The sequence below is a fragment of the Pelophylax lessonae genome (assembly GCF_965119305.1).
Source record: "Pelophylax lessonae genome assembly, chromosome: 5".
In the NCBI taxonomy this organism is placed as follows: domain Eukaryota; kingdom Metazoa; phylum Chordata; class Amphibia; order Anura; family Ranidae; genus Pelophylax; species Pelophylax lessonae.
The window spans coordinates 324,708,035-324,727,945 of record NC_138772.1 but is presented as its reverse complement, the minus strand read 5'-3'; the positions used below and the strand labels follow the sequence as shown (position 1 = coordinate 324,727,945).

Below are 19,911 nucleotides of genomic sequence, written 5' to 3'. Positions count from 1 at the left end.
ATCTTTGGTCGACCATGGGGAGGCCTGTTCTGAGTTGAACCTACCCTGTTAAACCACTGTACGGTCTGGGCCACCATGCTGCAGCTCAGGTCAGATTCTTGGCAATCTTCTTATAGCCCTTTTACACCTGAGACCTTGTAACACTAATGAGTCACATGACACTACTGAGGGAAAATGGCTAATTGGGCCCAATTTGAACATTTTCATTTAGGGGTGTGACTCACCTTTGTTGCCAGCGGTTTAGACATTAATGGCTGTGTGAGTTACACTGTTATACAAGCTGTACACTCACTACTTTACATAATAGCAAAGTGTCACTTCAGTGTTGTCACATGAAATATATAATACAATATTTACAAAAATGTGAGGGGTGTACTCACTTTTGTGAGATACTGTATGCATCTCTTTTTCTATGAACTTTCTATATATGTGCTTATTTCATTAAGTACAGGAATTTCTGTTGTTATTTTTTTGCAAGGTCGAATTAAAAAAGACCAAATTAAAGTGCAAACATTGCTAGTAACTCTAATTAAAGCTGGTATGAATATCTGACAGGGAAGAGAACATGGACAAACAGGTATAACTTGTATTTAATTGCTTTGGTGTAGAATAATTTATGTCAGGATTAATATGATTTCACCATCCAAAAAAACCATGGGGAAAACCAGAAAGTGTGAGGAACACAAATGAGTAATCACCTCATCTGAATTTCTTGAAGTGCACTAGTAATCAAACCTAAGAATTTAAAATAGGAGTGTACAATACAATATGTCTGGTAACTCATTGGAAGCTGCCTCTCTATTTTATCAGCATATACCAAGTGCTACATAGCAACAATTATAGACTTGACCTATTTCTCTGTCAATTAATAAAGTGTAAGTAAATCTTATTCCCTTATTTGCTTCCTTTCTTCCTTTTTTGCTCCATTTCTAGAAGTGCAAAAAATACCTGTTGATCCTGCCACAATACCTGTGAGCACATGACTTCCGTGTTCTTTACTTATGCGGCGCAATGTTTGCATTGTTCTAAACTCGCTCTGTGGACTACAAACCACCTCCCCCATATGTTATAGAGGCGAGGGGGAGGTGTTCTGCATTCTGCAGGATCACCAGGTGAAAATAAAGACAAAAATAGCTAAAAAAGTGCTTGGTAGCAAGGACTAAGCCGTGACATTATCAGTAGCTACCTGTGCACTGGGAGCAAATAAAAAAACTGAACTTCAATGTGCTACCGACTCCCATAAGCAGGGGTAGTGGGAGTGCCAGCAGCACCCACTGAACTGTGAAGCTGGCCACAGTGGCTATTGGAAATTGACTTAGTCATTCTCTTGGGTGCACCCTAAGTAGCTGCAATATCCTTATTCACAAACAAAGGCATTTTGGTGTTCTGTCATTCTCTGAGGAAAGGGCTTGACCCTTAAAACGCATCAACATTTCCTGAACGCTATAAGGTCTTCTAATGCCATCAGTTGGATTGTTGGATTTGGAGGTGGTCTCATTGGTTTATCTACATAAGCTTGTGCATGAAATGCATTTGTGAGTATTCACTTATCATTTATCTTTCTAAAAAATTTGAGTTCTGGTAACGCACTAGGTCAGTGCGCCCTCTCTATTGCTGTCTTCTAGTTTGCCTAAAGATACCCACAGTCCTGAGAGGGCAGCAAGACAATTGTGTGCTAAACCTACTGGATTAGCCAAGAGGAAAGTCCTGTTTATTTCTAAACACCACAACTTAGTGCAGGAGGTGACATTTTTGATACACACGTATTTTGACAAGTCCTTTAATTAAAAAAAAAAAAAAATAATAATTGTCAATCATCCACCAATGACGATCCACGGCAATCACGCAGTCTGACACCTGTCAACCTGTCAAAAGAAAAAAAATGCCAACATGATCTTACCCTGAGGACTGCACACTCACATCAGAATGCTTTGGCTAGATGACAGCTGAAACAAATAAAGAGGTAGGGTCTCCTGGGTGACATCATTGATCAGAATTATATATTTCCACATTTGATCAATGATTACCCTGGCTGCCAGAGGACAGAATCTGACAGCTTCAAATGCCAAAGTGTTTGGCAATCCTCCCTTGTACTGTGCCATCCTGATATAGTCTTCTTAGTCTTACCCGAGCACAGGGTACTATCTAAGATTGGTAGAGTTCAAAATCAACTTTCTACATGGAATTTGCAGCCAAAGTAACTTTTGGGGTATAAACTGAGTCATGTTAGGGGTTAAATTCTAAAGTGATGAGCTGTAAAAATTTTTAATAGGTTACTTATTTTCAATTTCGGGTATCGCTTTTTTTTTTTTTTTTTACAATTTCTTCAATGCATATGATTTTGAGGCTAGATGCATTTGGTATTTATTACACTCAGCAGTCCCATCTTCAAAAAACCTTTTGTGTTTACATGCACTAAAAATATTTGTGTATTTTTAGTTCCAATAGGTTTTTATTGAATTTTAAATGAAACAAAAAAAAAACATACAAACAGAACATGCGATGTTCAAAATACAAGCATTAACACCATATAGTACAGCTTATCGCTATTCAGACTCGGAGTGCCTATGAGAGGAGGAAGAGGGTCCCGTCCAGCTCGGGCCCAGCGCCAGCCACCCCCACAATCAAATCTACATTTCATAAGGTTAGTGGAGAACATCTGCAACATGAATGGAGAAGGAAAACAACATAAAAGTCAACTTGTCACACTTTCGTCAATATAAGTTGGAAGAGCAAGGAATGGAGGTCAAACAATGTCAACTATAGTTCTGGCCCAGTGTAGAATACCAGGTCAGCCAAGGTGACCATTTTATTCGGGCTAAGTCAGCCTTGTTCATAGAGGAAGCGAACATCAATTCATAGGTAGCATGGGTTTGTGTGGTTAATATTACCTCTTTCATATCAGGTGCTGCATATTGCCGCCAGTGTCTGAGAAGGGTAAGGCGAGATGCCAATAAAATATGGATAAATAGAGTCCTATAGTGGACAGGGACATCCTCGATTCCCAACTAGCATAATGCCAGTTCAGGAGATAGTTGTAGGGGGGAGCCACCAACCTGAGTTAAGATTTGACACCTTACCCCAGAACGTATACAACCCCAGGCAACCCCATAGGATATGGAACAGAGATCCCACCTCCCTGTACCCTCTCCAGCACAGAGGAGAGGGTGGGACGTGAATCTAGAGATACGTTATGGAGTCATATACCAACGTAGGTTGATCTCTTGTGTCATCACCCACAGGTTAGAGCTCTTGGTGGCTGCAAACGTGTAGGAGAGAACTCGTTGCCACATTTTAACCTGGAACTCTTTCCCAAAATCTCTCTCCCACTCAGAGTAGGGAGTAGACCTGAGGAACATTTCTTTATCGTGAATAACGTTATAGAATAGGGAGATTCCCTTCACTGCGGTAACATCAGCCGTAAGATATTGAGCCACACGCCAAGGCAAGCTAAGGGGAGATATAGCAGTACGTTGCAGGAGATGCTGAATTTGCGAGTACCTAAAATACTCTCCAGGGGGAAGGTTAAATTCGATTCGGAAAGTTTTGATATCTGGGCCCACCTTGAGGTCTTCTAATCGAGTTATGCCCCTGGTTACCCAGGGAGCAACATGAAGTTCAGGGATGATAAAAGGCAGGCTAGATAAGGGCAGTGGTATAGAGGTTCATGGGGAACCGCCAAGTGGACAATGTGGATTTTGTGAATCTCCGCCAAGAGGACAATGCCGCAACGATGGTCAGTGGGAGATGCTTAAACAAGCCTTCTCCAAGTGGAGTGGCTAGTAGGAAACTACAGAGGTAATTTCCAGGCACGTATGAGCTTTCTATTTCCACCCATAGTGGCGCAGTGCCTGCACTGAACCAAAACCTAAGTGGGGACAGGACGTCAGCTTCATAGTAGTATCTGATGGAGACCATGTCCACCCCTCCCGCTCTCCGGTGATGGAGTGACCTAGCGAAGGAGCACCATGCCCTCTTACCTCTCCATAAATATCTACTCAGGGTGGATTGGGCTGAACTGAAGAAGGAGTTAGGTAACAGGATCGGGAGAGTCCTGAAAAGATATAATAGTTGGGGGAGCAGTATTATCTTAAAAGAGGCGAGTCTTCCAGACCAAGAAAGATCCATTTTTTATTATCCATTTTTTTGAGTTTACGTTTCATCTCCTCAAGGAAGGGGACATAATTGGCTTGAACTAAGCCCGTTATTGCAGGGGTAAGGGTAATACCCAGATACTTAACATCCGATGTGGACCACTCATAGGGAAAAGAGGATGTCAATATTCGCTTCACTCTATGTGGGACACAGATGGCCAAGATGTTAGATTTTGAGGCATTGACCTTATAATATGAAATCTTGTTAAACGTCTCAAGCACAGAGTGCACAGAAGCCAGGGAATGATCCACGTCAGTTAACATTAAAATGATATCATCAGCAAATAGGCTGATTTTATGGACCCTACAGTTGATGTGTATTCCCGAGGTCTCAGGGAACGATCTGATGTATATCGCCAGGGGTGCTATCAATAAATCAAAAATCAAAGGGGAAAGGGGGCACCCCTGGCGCATGCCATTTGAGATTGGAAAGGCATGGACAGAACCCCCGATGCAAGCACACGAGCACTGGGGTTGGTATATAATGTCATCATTGTGGAATATATGTGGCCCCGGAAGCCAAAGGTGGATAATGTCTTAGCCAGGTACTCCCAGTGAATCCTGTCGAACGCCTTCTGTGCATCCAACGCGAGGAGCAGAGAAGGCATTCTCGCAGACTCAGCCGCATATACAACATTGAGGAGTCGGCGGGTTGCATCACTCGCCTGGCGGTTCTTGATAATTCCAGACTGATCAGGATGTACAAGGGACGGCATAAAGTTCATCAGTCAATTCGCGATAATTTTGACGTAGATCTTCAGATCACAGTTTAACAACGAGGTAGGCCGAAAGTTTTGAGGAGAGACGGGATCCTTCCCTGGCTTGGGCAATGTCACAATAGTTGCACTAAGCATTTCTGTGCTGAAAGTCGAGGAGGCAGCACCGGCATTAAATAATTTTTCCATGTTCGGGGCTAAGATGTGGGGAAAGGCTTTGTAGTACTCCCCTGAAAAGCCATCTGGTCCAGGGGATTTGTTATTGGGGAGGGTGGTGATAGTTTTAAGAAATTCAGGATTGGTAAAGGGAGCATTTAAAGATCTGAGAGTGGCCTGGTCCGATTTGGAGATATCCAAACGCCATAGGAAATCCTCAATCAGCGTTGGCGTAGGCTGGGGAGTATTCGCATCTAAATGGAGGTTATATAGGGAGCTATAATACAACTTGAACTCGTCTGCAATAGTGCGAGGATGTTGAATACGTTGCTTAGTGACAGGGTGAATGAGGTATGGAATTTTGGTTTTGTGCCGCAGTCCCTTCAGTCGTCCAACCAACAGCTTTCCGGCCTTATTGCCGGAAATATACTATGTAATTTTTAACCTTCTATTGGCTAATTCAAATCTGTCCAGCAGAAGGGATCTCAGCTCCAGGCGCTTCTGGGCAACTTTGTGCTGATTTAGGGGCGAGGGATGTAGGAGATTCATGGAGTCTAATCTATGAATGTCTGCAGTACGGTCCTCCAAAAGTTTAAGCCGCTGCCTCTTCGCCCCCATCCCCCATTTTGATAAGGGTCCTTCTGAGCACCGCTTTGTGGGCATTCCACAGAAGAAAGGAATCCGCAACAGAGGGAGAATTATCCTGAAAGTAGTCACGCAGGCCCTGCGTAAGTTCAATGACATTATCTCAACTTTGGAGCAGACGTGCGTTCAGTCGCCATGTAGAAGAACCGGGGACTGAGATGGAGTCTTCCAAAGTTAGCTTAACAGAAGTGTGGTCTGACCACGTTATGGTGTTCATTTTAACTGCAGAAGCTCTCAGAAACAGTTCACGTTCTAGTAGGAAAAGGTAAATCCTACTGTAGCAATTATGCAGAGAGGAAAAAAAGCTGTAGTCTCTTTCAGAGTCATCGAGACAGCGCCACCCATCAAACAGGTCATTGTCGTCAATGAATGGCTGTAGAGCTGGTGGTTTCCGTTTAGGGATGGATGAAGAGTCTATGGAGGGATTGGGCGTTCGATTGAAATCCCCGCAAAAGAGCATTAGGCCTTTTCTAATTTTACGCACCAGTTTCATTAGCTTGGTTAGGAATTTTCTTTGGCCAGTGTTGGGGGCATAGGTGTTGACTAAAGTAAGTGTAGTTGAGTTAAGTTCACATACCAAAATATGGTATCGGCCCAGTAGAACTTTAACTTCCTGAAGTAGGTTAAACGCTACTGTATCTCTAATAGCAGTCATTACCCCACGCTTTTTGGAGTCAGCATTGGCAGTAAAAATGAATGGGAAGTGCACATTTTGGGGGATTTGTGACCAGGAAATGTGTTTCCTGTACTGGCAGAACGTCACACTGGTGCAGTATGGCTTCCCGCCACAGGGATTTCTGCTTGACAGGGTGATATGAACCCTTAGCATTGACAGTAAGGACGTTTATCTCCATGGTGAGCATCGAAAAGTATGCTGTGGTAAAGCAAAAATAAGTATAACATTAGAGACGGTGTCCTCAACATGTACAAATCTCCTTGGCAAAACTCAAGACTTCTTCCCAAGTTTTGTGTATAGTGTGACCTTAACCTCCCTGGCGGTATGATTCTTTTGGATTTTAGGTGCTGAAAGCGGTACCATTCTTTTGCATGTAACTCTTGTGAATGAGCAGCCCAAACCAACTGTATACATTTATTATATATATATATATATATATATATATAGGGCTGCTCATTCACAAGAATTACGTGTATATATATATATATATATATATATATATATATATATATACGTAATTATATATATAAAAAGTACAGTAAAACTGCAGGAAAAGGCACTGGGGGGCAATGTAATGTGAATTTTTTTTATTTTGAATGGTATCAGTGTGTTTGGTGTGTATTACAATTGTATTTGAATTTGCCGCCAGTTCCACCTCCCTGCGGACGTCATGTCGCCGGAGACGGAAGCCGGGGCTCGCAGACGATCAGGAGGAAGATCCGCCGCCGCATACCGTCTGCATACTTCGCTGGATCCCGGAGAAAAGGTAAGTAAAACCTCTACCAGGATCCAGCGATCTTCCTAGCGCTACCCCAAGTGTGGCTCGGGGTTACCGCTTTTGGCTCTAAAATCTAACCCCGAGTCACGCTCGGAAATACCGCTAGGAAGGTTAAACAAAAAAAGAGGAAAAGAGAAATGACAAAAATAGAAAAAACAGCGTATGGTTGCCTGAGATAGCCCAACGAGGAATCGGGGTAGCAACGACGAGATGCGGCAACAGTGCCGCTCAATAGGAGGCAAAAGTTCAGTACGGGCATACTGTCAGGTGCCTGAAGGGAACATCCACTGCTCCATTGTGCCCACGGAGGTAGTGCATCCCCCAATTATCACTTGTGTGAGCGTGAGATTTTTGTGGTTACCAGACGCCACTCAGAGTTCCCTTTCATTGCTCGCCCACCAGCGAGTTCCCCTCTTCAGACCCTGGGAGTATGCACCACTGCTTGAGAAGAGAAATTCCCTTTTTAAGAGAATCAATCACATGCGTGGCCACTTCATGAGTAACAGTCAGCCGCGCAGGGTAGCCCCAGTGGTATACGATCTTGTGGTTCCGCAATGTCTTATTAATAGTGCTGAGGGTCCTGCGTTTCCCTCAGATAAGGGTGGTAACCTAGTATTGATGACTCGGGAGGGATATGAGAGAATGTGTCTTAACATTCTCTCAAATCGTACATGGTACAAAAAGATATCTCTATCGGCTACCACAGAATTCAAAGCAGAGTATTTGGATATAATCGGACGTGCATATCAAATGGCTCTCATAGACAAGGACTGTTACAATTATCTTAACAACAAATTTCCGAGACAGGCGACGTTCTATTCACTTCCAAAAATTCATAAAAACGTAATTTCTCCACCCGGTAGGCCGTCATATGTCAAGGACACACTCGAGTTTTTGAAAATGATTGAAGATATGGTGGTTCCTCCCGACGCCCTGCTCGTGACTCTGGATGTGGAGGCATTATACTGACGGGACGATACGCACCTTCTTATATGAGCAAGATCATCACACTTGGCCATTTTGTGATTTCATATTAGAACTTTTACTGTTTATTTTGAAACATAATTGGTTTACTTTTAATGGGTCCCACTACCTCCAGGTACAGGGCGTGGCCATGGGCACTTGCTGTGCCCCGGCCTACGCCAATCTGTACCTGGGGGGGTGGGAGCGACAAATTACATCAGATGAAAGTCTATCTCATTTTTTTTCATTTGTGGCAATTTGGTTTCGTTATATAGACGACATTTTTGTTGTCTGGACAGGTCCAAAGTCAGTGTTAGATGAGTTCATCGCTCAATTAAACACAAATGGCTTCAATTTGAAGCTAACATCTACCATCAGCGACTCAAGTGTAAATTTCCTTGACTTAACGGTGCTCAAACATGTAGATGGACACCTGACGACTAATCTGTACAGAAAGGAGACGTCAGGAAATGTAATACTACACGCGTCAAGCGCCCATCCAGGGGCGCTTATACGTAGTATTCCATATGCCCAATACATACGCCTACGGCGAAATTGTACATCTGACAGCGACTTTAAAATACAGGCCAATCTTTTATGAGAACGCCTAACAGCTCCTGGATATAGTAAACGATTGTTGAGAGCAGCTTTTAACAAAGCGTTTTCCCAAAATAGAAACAGCCTCATCTTTAGAGCCAAACCTTCAAGCACACAACCGACAGTTAAACTCATAACCAAGTACTCTGCTCATGAAAATGTACTGAGAGGTATCCTTGAACGTAACTGGCATCTCCTTCGTGATGACCCAGTTATAAACAAATATGTGGGCAAACACCCCCAAATTGTATTTAGGAGAACAAGATCCCTAAGAGATCAACTAACAACAAGCCACTATCAACCCACTAGGAATAAAACAACTACACGCAGGGGTACTTATAAATGTCGCGAATGCGCCCTTTGTCCCTGGATAGAGGAGAATACCCAAAATACCCTACCTAATGGTGAAATATTTATTCCTAAATTTCGGGCTGATTGTAGTACCCGTGGAGTCGTATACATGATGCATTGTGCCTGTGGCGTGTTCTATATAGGTAAAACTATAAGAGAACTTCGCCAGAGGATGAATGACCATGTATACGTATCAGCAGGAGGAAGGATGATCACGCCCGTGAGCAGACACCTTGACCTATACCACAGGTTTAACCCCAAAAAGGCAAGATTCTACGTGCTTGAGGTTATCCCTCAGGATCCCCGAGGTGGCAACTGGGACAAAAAAATTCTCCAGACAGAGACTCTCTGGATAGAGCGTCTCAGTGCCACATGTAGACCTGGTTTGAATGAAACCCAATCGTACAAACCTTTTCTATGAAGGCCATTCACTTACCTAGTGCTAATAGATCTAAAAGATCTTGAGCGGTATGCTCTGGATACGACAACTGCCCTTTGTGGGATATATGGGTCTAGGTGTCCACTTGGTTTTTGGCGTGATCATCCTCCTCCTGAACATCTATCTATTCTGATACCTCTCCACATTAGTGGGAATCTTTGGCACATGTATCTCTCTTCCCCTCCTGACGCACAATAAATAGCCTTTTATGCTAAAATCCTTCTCTCATCAATATTGTGATCTCTATGATCTATTATCAGTCGAAAATGCAATGTTGGGAGTTAAAAGTATGGAAATGTTTCTAGTAGGGGGCAGTCCAGCCCCCATTCTTCCATTAGGGCTATCACTATTGAATGCCCTCACTAGTTGTCTATGTTGTACAAAAACAAATATGGATACACTATTTTTTGAAAAATAAATACATTACTGATATGTATTTCCTGGTTCATCACTTGTGACAGAGCGGAGAGCATCGTCGGGGTGTCCCCGCGTTTGCTCTCGAGCTATGTCCGGTGGGAGTGGCCGGGGCGGTGACGTCTTCTGACGAACCGCCCGGGATCTACGCCATTTAAGGGGCGCCAGTTACAGGCCCTGGTATGGCGGAGGTTCCCCATCCGGTGGGGACTGTGCGGAAGCTGGGAACAGCGTGGCAAGGGGTAAGTTACACATGGCTAGCAACACTGTTTTAGCACCATATTCTTTGATACTATTCAATACCCGCGACTTTACTTCAACTTTAGTCTGCCTAACAGCCTATACACAAGCATAGGAGATATGCTCCCTATATTAAGCTCTCGCCCTTTCCAGGTCTGGTGAGCCGTTTTAAGGTGTTTTTTATGTTTGGGATTCTCTCACCATATAGGGATTTATTATGTTTGGTGGCACCTTACCTATCTACTCCTATCTCTATTTCTTATGCTTGTCTCAAGCATCTCATGTATCAATCTTATATGGACTTTATGAGGCAATTACCTGCGTATATGTAACTCAGGTCACTCTCCTATTACCATGGAGGGGAGTTGGGTACTAAATTGATTGCACACATATATTCATATATGTATATATAAAAAATAAAAAATAAATCAATACACATGATATGCATTTTATTCTATGGGTGACCCATCGGTGCATGGGTGAACTCTATATGTCGGTGCATAACCGGCTGGAATCGTATGATAATTGCCTATCCTTATTGTCCTGAGTAATTATGTGTCTACTCTTTAGCCCCTTTGGGGGAGACAATCTATGGGCTCTTTGGGTGCTTATATACTCTCATAACATGCAAGTGGCACATTTATTATTCTATCACTCTGGAATGCTTGAGTTTATGGGTTTAGCACTTTCATGGGTTCTTTCTTAAAGTGATATCACAGAATATAAATGCAAACAATTCTGAGAAATATTGTTTTCCTGCTCTTACCCATTCAGATAATAGACATGGAGTGATTACCCTCACTACTATATCACTATATAAGTGTCTATCTCTGAGCTTCCCAAAACGCACAGTCCTCCTCGTTAAAGAATTTCTTATGAAAATTGAGATATGTGCCTGATTACTATATGTACAGGTATGTATATCTTTCTTCTGTTTATCAGATGTACAATCATGATATAGCATGCTGACAATATAATTACGGCATGGGTCCCCACATATACTCGCTGTTGGTAGCCTCCAGTGCCTTCCCTAACCCCCACGGTTTCTGAATGCAATCTAAGACCCAATGTTATATTGTGTTGATATATAGTAAAAGTATAAGGACTCATTCAGATGTGTAGTGTGATTGTATGCAACAAAAGGAAAAATTGATATGTAACTCTAACTGCAACACATTGGAAACGATGTAACATAAATATGTCATTTATCTAAACATTGTTATTTCTCAAACAGACAAAAGAAATGATATGCTCCAGACGAAGCTTTTCTCCTAAGAAAGCGAAACATGTTGAGCAAAGGTCATATATTATATGGTGAAGGTTAATTTATACTCTCAGTTGACCCCGCTGACCGGCACCTTATTGTTCGGGTGTCCGCCGGCGGTCTTCTTCTGACATCGAGAAACGGTTTCGAGAATTATATGACTACTAATGGTCTTGTACTTTGAATTGTATGTAAATTACTGCCTCAAATTTTATGTACTGAGATACTTTACAGTACAGACCATTTATTGGTCTCACTGTGTCCTCAATACACAATTATTTGCCTGTATTTTTCTATGATTTTAAACCATTTTTGTTGAATAAAATAATATTTTTTTTAAAAAAACCCTTGTGCCCGAAATCCTTGTTTCCCAATCCTTCCAATCATATTAGTCAATTGAGGATAGGGGCACACCCTAATTGGATACCTCATGGCCCAGATGGCTGCTGTCTGTGGACACATGACCTATAAAATATTTCTGCAGGGTATATTGCGATAGGTCAGCGAAGAACTGCAGGTTTGGGTATTGTGGGGGCAAGGAGCTAAGGTCTTGGGAGGATCTCATGAGCTTATACTTAATGTGAAAATAGTGCAATCGCAGGATAACATCTCGGGGAACTTTTTCAGGCAAATAGGATGGTTTGGGCAGACGGTGGATTCTGTCAATGGTCACGTCTAAATCTGTGGCTTCAGGCAAAATGGTTTTGAAAAGCACAGTGGCGTACTCTCTCAGGCTCTCCTGATGTACAGTCTCAGGGACTCCCTGATTTTGACATTGTTACACCTGGACCGGTCCTCGATATCGGCCAGCTTGGCCCTGACCCAGTCCATGTTCTCCTCACAATGATCATGTGCGTCCACTAGGTCATTTATTGTGGTGGCAAACTCCCCCATTTTGGACTCTACGTGGTCGACCCTAGTAGTCACTGACCGAAGATCTGTACTGAATCTGTGCATATAGGAGGCCAGGTCAGACTGCAGAGAGCTCCTAAGTGATACTAACATGTCCTTAAGAACTGTGTCCATAACGGGCCTGTTGTTGGTGGGGATGGAACTCCTCAATGGTATCAGGCAGTTCCCTAGTGCCATCCTCAAGGTTCCCCACAGGGCTCACTTCCTGTCCAGAACGGCGATCATCCAGCCGGAACCTGGCCTTCTCTGGACTAGATGACTGCGGTGTAGAGCTGAAGGAGAGAGGCATTCCAGTTGTAATATGGTGAGAAGCAGCAGGAGAGAACTGCTGTGGGCCGCGTGGGGAGCGGGAGGTCTCTGGTGCGGAGGAGCCGGCGCCATCTTGAGCTGAGAGAAGAAAGCTGTGAGTTTTTGTAGTCTCTGTTCTTCTTTTCACTTCCTGGTCATCTTCACAGTGCCCCAGGGAAGCAGATCGCTCACTCACTTGCCGGGAGTGTAGATGGGCTGGGGAAGCCGTATGTGCCGCTGTATCTCTGTGGTAGCAGGAGCTGAAGCATTACACGGCCATCTTCGTTCCCGGCCGGACACGCCCCCCCCCCCCCAATCTTTGTGTATTTTTTACTGAAAATATAGATTTCATAAACACTTGCACAAATATCACATACCCTATAAAATTAGGTCTACCATAATTTTATTGTATAGGTCCTCTGCTTTTATAAAATATATTGTGTAGGGGGAATTTGATACAAATTCCAAACCATATTTTTTCTTTTTTCTAGGCGTATGCAGAACAAAAAACTGATCCATTATCATACATGTCACTGGTATGTAAATTTTACATATTACTTCCTTCTATTTCACAATAATTCCCGAATGCCAATTTCTAAATTTGGTGCTTAATTTTGACCTGATGTAGCTCCACCTGTGTGCTTTTCATGACTCCATCTCTCAGACACAGCTGTCTATTTAAGTAATTTATCCCATATCGTTTCATCGATTACAAAGACAGCAGTTTATGGCCGAGTGTCCCGGAATGGTGTAAATAAATACATTATTTGTAGTTACCTGGAAACATAAAAACAACAGGTGAGATCTACTATTTTATATTAGGCTTGTATCATTTATAAATGTTTTTTTTATTATTTTATTTAATCGCTAATAGCTTACTTTTCTAAACTAAATAATTGCTTATCAGGACTTTATTAGATGTACAGAATATGAACTTTGCAGACCTATATTAACGTGGGACATTTCTAAAGATATAGACTATTTGTGAGTTTTTTAAGGCTTTTATTGGATAAGAATGACAACTTTAGAAAATAGATGCATTTTGTTTGTTTTATATTTATGGTAGTGATTTAGACCCCAGTGCTGGATTTGAAAAAATCAGTTATGCTGAAGATATACTAAAGCTGCAATACCACATTATAACATTTACAGTAAACCTGCCAGTAGTATTACTCAATTTTTTGCTCAAAAAAAACTCCCCTGGTTATATGAATACATTCGAAGGATTTTAGCAAACTTCCTTACAATTTTGTTACATTATTGTTGTTTATATTGGAAATCACAAATAACTTTAAGGCCCCTTTCAGAAGGAGTTGAATCTGTCCATTGGATCTGCCTGCTCAGCGAGGGATCTCTCTGCTGATCCCTGCTGAGCAGGCGGATGCCGCTATGCATAGTGGTGCAGACAAAGACAAAGCCCGCTGTTCTCTATGGGGCGGTTGGATGGAAATGGACTGTCCGTCCATTTCCATCCGACTGTCATTAGATCTGATCCGCTGGATGGATAGTGTACATCTTTTTTAGTGGACCGTATCAGATGCCTTTGGGTGTCCACTGACATCTGCCACTCCATAGAGAACAACGGGTGGTCTGATCAGGTCCACTCGATCGGTCCGCTGGTGTGAAAATTGCCTTACTCGGTTCTTACTTTCCACAACCACTTGCCTGATCAGTACTAATTTTTAAACAGGAAACAAATACTGGGGTTGATTTACTAAAACTGGAGAGTGCAGAATCTGGAGCTGTGCATGGTATCAGTTTCTAACTTCAGCTTGTTCAATTACGCTTTGATAAAAAAAAAAAAACTGGAAGCTGATTGGTTTCTATGCACAGCTGCACCAGATTTTGCACTCTCTAGTTTTAGTAAATCAACCCCACTGGAAACATCAGTAAGCAACTCACACAAGCAGGACATGGCATTTTTGAGTTAGGCCCCTTTCACACATACGGACCGTTTGTCCGTTTTTCATTCATCCATTGGCGGATGAAAAACGGACATCAATGCATTCCTATGGAAAAACGAATGACAACGGATGATCATCCGTTTACATCGGCTTCCATCAATATCCGTTCTTTTGAACAGATGAAAGCCTATTTCTCCTTTTAAAAAAAAACGGATCGGATGAAAAACCAATGTAAACTGACAAACAGTCTGTTTTTCATCTGTTTTTGCATTGGTAGTGGATGTAAAAAAAAAAAAAAAAAAAACAGATGAACAACTTCATCCATGCTGACTTTACTGAACTGATGAAATGAATGGTCCGTATGTGTGAAAGGGGCCTTTACCTTTTGAAAAAAACACTCTATGCAGTCAACATACAAAATGGCATCAACCTAAGCTTATCATATTTTAAAACACTCTTCATACAAACATTCTTTGTCCATTCAACTACTTTACCAGAGTTATTTACCCGCGTTCTTTCCCTGCTGAGAGAGAAGGACGGTCGGCTGATGTAAACACAGCCGACCGTCCTTCTCTTGAAATGAACACAGAGCTCATGTGATCCTTCTATGTAGGATCGCATGTGTCTGTGATCATTTCACAAGCCCAACCCCCATACAGTTATAATCACTCCCCTAGGGTCACATTTAACCCCTTGATCACCTAAACTGTGAACCCCTTCTCTGCCAGTGTCATTATTACAGTAACAGTGCATATGTTTAGCACTGATTACTGTAATAATGTCACTGGTATCCCCTAAAGTGTCAAAAATGTCAGTTAGGGGTCCGATCTGTCCGCCGCAATGTCGCAGTCCCGCAAAAAATCGCAGATCGCCGCCATTACTAGTAAAAAAAAAACAAAAAAAAATTAAAAATGACATAAATCTTTCCTGTAGTTAGTAGACGCGATTTTGCGCAAACCAATCAAAATACGCTTATTGCGATTTTCTTTTTTACCAAAACTCTGTAGCAGAAAACAAATTGGCCTAAAATGTTAAAAAATTTTGATTTTAAAATTTTTTTGAGAATGTCATATAGCAGAATGTGAAAAATATTGTTTTTTTTTTTTTTCAAAATTGTCACTCTTTTTTTGCGCAAAAAATAAAAATAAAATAAAGCTCTATTTGTGGGAAAAAAAGGACGTAAATTTCATTTGGGTACAGCATTGCATGACAGCGCAATTGTCCGTTAAAGTAACGCAGTGCCGAATCGCAAAAGAGGGCCTGGTCATTAAGGGGGCAAATCTTTCCAGTCCAGAAGTGGTTAACAATTGATCTTGGAACAAATGGTCTTTTCCAAATGAAAACCACATACACTGCTAGAAATTTGCTCGTTCATTTACATCCATCTCCTTTGAATTTTCTCATCATTGAAAATAAATATCGATTTTACCCAACTAATGATTAGAAAATTGAAAACACGTTCTTCAGACAAAAAAGTTCAAACCAAATTTTGCTACTGTATGGCCTGCTTAACCCTTAACTACTGTATACCAATAGTGTAGACAACATCTCTAATGTGAATAAGACATGTTTGGATTTTTGTTGCCAATTTTAAAAAACCATAAATGGTTGCAGACTGAAATAGAAAGGTGTTTTTTCTACATTACAATTACAAAAACAAAAAAAGCTTTTGTAGCAAACATACAGTATATGCTACATCATTTTTTTGAACAAACGTGGCTTTACCACTCATATTTCAGTTTTGGGTAGATGCCCTCTGATTGACTCACCTCTAACTTTCTGATACTTCGGCAGCAAGATTTCTATATCCACGTCTGCCTCCAGATCATGAGCAGGGCCTGTAGGCATTAAAAGACAATCTCATGATCCAGCTGTTGTCAACTAGATCAGATGATTGTCTACTATCTATGACAAACCCAAAAATGCAATCAAGCAAAACTCATAAGCACTACTGCTACTGAATAGGTAACAAAAGCTTGTCACTATATTTTGTTTCTCCTGCAGATATCTTGGCACTGGAGAAGTGTTAAAAGTTTCAAACTATTCAGTTTCAGTATTCTTCCAGATCCTGCCTGTAAACAGGGCTGGGTTTTACCCTAGTCTACATAGGCTGTGGCCTAAAACATCACAGCCGATAGGGACAGTGTTTTGGTAATCAAGCTGGATTGCGAATTTCTGGGCAGTAGTAGTTGGGCACCACCACTGATACTAGCTCATGCACTCAAGGGCACAGGTTCTGTTCTTCCCGTATCAGGTCCCTCCCTGATGTCATAGCCTGGTTCAACTGATTAGCACTATTATCACTTATTTGGAATTTATGGACTTTTTTCACATTTTTTTATTGTTGTACCATATTATCACATGCATTTATTTATGATTTAGCGCAACACATTTACCCTGGATTTGTTTGCTTTTTTGTGTAGTGGGATCACAATTTAGTGTTTGCAGCTTTATCACAGATTTATTTTTGATATTGTACATTTATTGCGCTGATAGATCTTTACACTTTTGGTTGCACTGATTTGCTGCTTTACATTTGAACAAATGCTAACCCCAGCACTACACCCTTTGTTACCATGTGAGAGATTGCCATTAGACTTTTTGACTAATGACATTTATGAAACTTCCACTATTAGTGGTAGTTTCATACACCTACGTTTTTTAGCATAACACAATGAATTTACATAACAATATATACAGCATATTTTTGTTAGTCATATAGAATATATAGGTTAATAGTAAACTCCAGCCAAAATATCTTTAGTTTTGTGGCTAGTGGAGAAAGGTTGGAACCTTTGTCAATTTTATATCACTGTCTGCGTTCCCAGGTGGGAGATTTACTTTTACTTTCATTTCTGGTGACCATTGTCAAAAAGATGGAAAGGTAATATATAAAGAACGCACTCAAAATCTTCCAGTCTTTCCAGCAGTGGTCACTGGAACAGGAGAAGAGGTGAATTCTCCCAATTCGGACGAAAAAGTTGTTATGTTTCCCCTTTGGAATTATAATTTTCTCTCACTTGTTGTCAACCAACATGTCATAATTATCTTATTTTGCAACCTGTTCTGCAAAGGTAAAAAGATAAATCTGATCTGGTGGTTATGGTGGACAACAGACTGCAATAATCGTTGTTCCTGTCCTAAAACAATTCACTTTTTTTGCTCATGCATTATTTGATAGGATATGAATTTCTAAATTAAATGGAAAATGACTATCTTTGTACTATTTCTTTATAATATTACATCTAATTTACCATAGTTACTATCTATCTATCTATCTATCTATCTATCTATCTATCTATCTATCTATCTATCTATCTATCTATCTATCTATCTATCTATCTATCTATCTATCTATCTATCTATCTATCTATCTATCTATCTATCTATCTATCTATCTATCTATCTATCTATCTATCTATCTATCTATCTATCTATCTATCTATCTATCTATCTATCTATCTATCTATCTATCTATCTATCTATGGTACTGATTTCTGATTTACTAATAATAATTTGTGGTAATGTATTTAACACAGATTGAAAAAGAAGATACATTTTAATAACACAGTTGGAACATTTATACCAATACTAAAGAGAACATGAATGTAACAAGCTTGAATGAGACCCTGGATGAACCCTCCAGCAGCTATTCGGAATATTCGTACATACATTTCACCATAGTGGCTGTCGTAGCACTATGTCTTTGCATCATTGGCCTAGTTGGAAATGTTATTGTGTTTTGGTACCTGTGCTTCAAGATCCAGAGAAACAAATACACAGTTTATATTATGAATCTATCTGTAGCTGATGCTCTGTTTATTGTATTTACTACGTTGATTTTGATGATCAATATAAATACAATGGTTGGTACAAATCCTGAATTTATTGGGAAAGAGAGTTTATATTTATTCATAGAAATATTTTATTATACTATGTGGTATTCCGGAATGTTTATCCTTACAGCTGTCAGCATTGAAAGATGTAGCTCTGTTCTGTTCCCCTTTTGGTATCAAAGTCATCGCCCTAGGAACTTGTCCGCCATTATGTGCACTGCTCTTTGGATCCTTGGCTCTTTGGAAAGTCTCCTTATGAACCTTGTGTGTAAAACAGAAGCTTTCATAGAACAAACCCCACAATGTTCAGCAGTTCAAATAATAGTTTTTGTCTTAGCCATTGGCATCTGCCTACCAATTATGGTAATTTCCAGCTTCACCTTGCTCATCAAAGTAAAGAAGTCAATAAAGCAGCGATACACACCTAAACTGTACATCATCATCATTATTGCAGTTTTTGTATTCATCCTATCAGTTCTTCCATTTAATTTTTTGTCGTTTTTAATGTTCTTCAAATTAACATCAACAGATTTGATGACTGTTAGTTTTTTCTATGTGACAACTTATTGCACAGTGCTTAACAGCACCATCAATCCCTACATTTACTTTATTGTTGGAAGGAAATGGAAACAAAAGACACCTCAGTCGATCCAGGAAGCCCTCCAACGGGCCTTTAGGGAGGAAGATGATAAGAATGATGACTCGAATAGCAACAAAACAATTAACACATCAAGCCAAACTAAACTTACAGTTGCCTGCTAGACTTTATTTTTTAGAGCAAAGCACACCAACGATTATCTAGTTTAAGAAGAAGATATAATTCACTCAGGAATTTCAGAATATGACTCCTAAAGCAGGCTCTTACTTTATCAAGTGGAAGTCAAACTTCTTCTGTGAAGGATAAAGAATGGAAAAGCTAATGATATTGATTTTCATTTAATTTACCTCCAACTTGCTGGCTTGCTTAAAGTGAACCTGTTAAGCTGGGGAAAATGATGCCTAGAGTAATTGTAAATGTTTTTTTTCTAAATAACAAACATGTTATAGCTACCTGCTTTGTGCAATAGTTTTGCACAGAGCAGCCCTGATCCTCCTCTTTTGGGATTCCCCTACAGCGCTCCTGGCTCCCTCCCCCCCCCCCACCAAGTGCCCCCATGACAAGCCACTTGCTATTAGGGCACTCATACATGCTCGCTCCCAAGCCCCACTTGTCGTGTCCATAAGACACACAGAGTGTGGCTCTGCCCCACACTCCCTCCTCATTGACTGCGATTGACCACAGTGGGGGACAATGAGGAGGGAGAAAGCCAAGAGAGCCTCTGCCCTCAGGCACAGCGCTTGATCGGGGTCTAGGTAAGTATAAGTGGTGGCTGTGGGTGAGTTACATACTGAAGGTGTTTTACCTTAATGTAGAGAATGCATTAAAGTAAAAAGCCTTCAGGCTTTAGAAACACTTTAAACCAAGAGAATTTAGGTTACCTAAACCTGTCCTTCGTTTGCACATGGCTGCTATAAATATATAAGGTTGTTTAAGAGTTTGAGGTGGTTTAAATGTACTTTCATACTTTGTTTACACAT

At 40.9% G+C, this 19,911-nt stretch overlaps 1 protein-coding gene across 2 annotated transcripts in view; it reads left to right on the top strand.

Moving 5' to 3' along the window:
• LOC309557143 (mas-related G-protein coupled receptor member D-like) overlaps positions 1–19,322 on the top strand; it is a 118,972-nt gene extending 99,650 nt beyond the window's left edge. Inside the window, exons 1-2 of one of the 2 annotated variants that reach the window (XM_082259798.1) lie at positions 13,297–13,391; positions 18,037–19,322. In XM_082259798.1, coding sequence (XP_082115924.1) covers positions 18,100–19,095 — 996 coding nt within the window. In that variant the 5' untranslated portion in view covers positions 13,297–13,391; positions 18,037–18,099 and the 3' untranslated portion in view covers positions 19,096–19,322. Of the gene's footprint in view, positions 1–13,296; positions 13,392–18,036 lie in introns of those variants that run through there. The other variant, XM_082259797.1, reaches the window with a different exon arrangement.
• Positions 19,323–19,911: the final 589 nt, after the last annotated feature.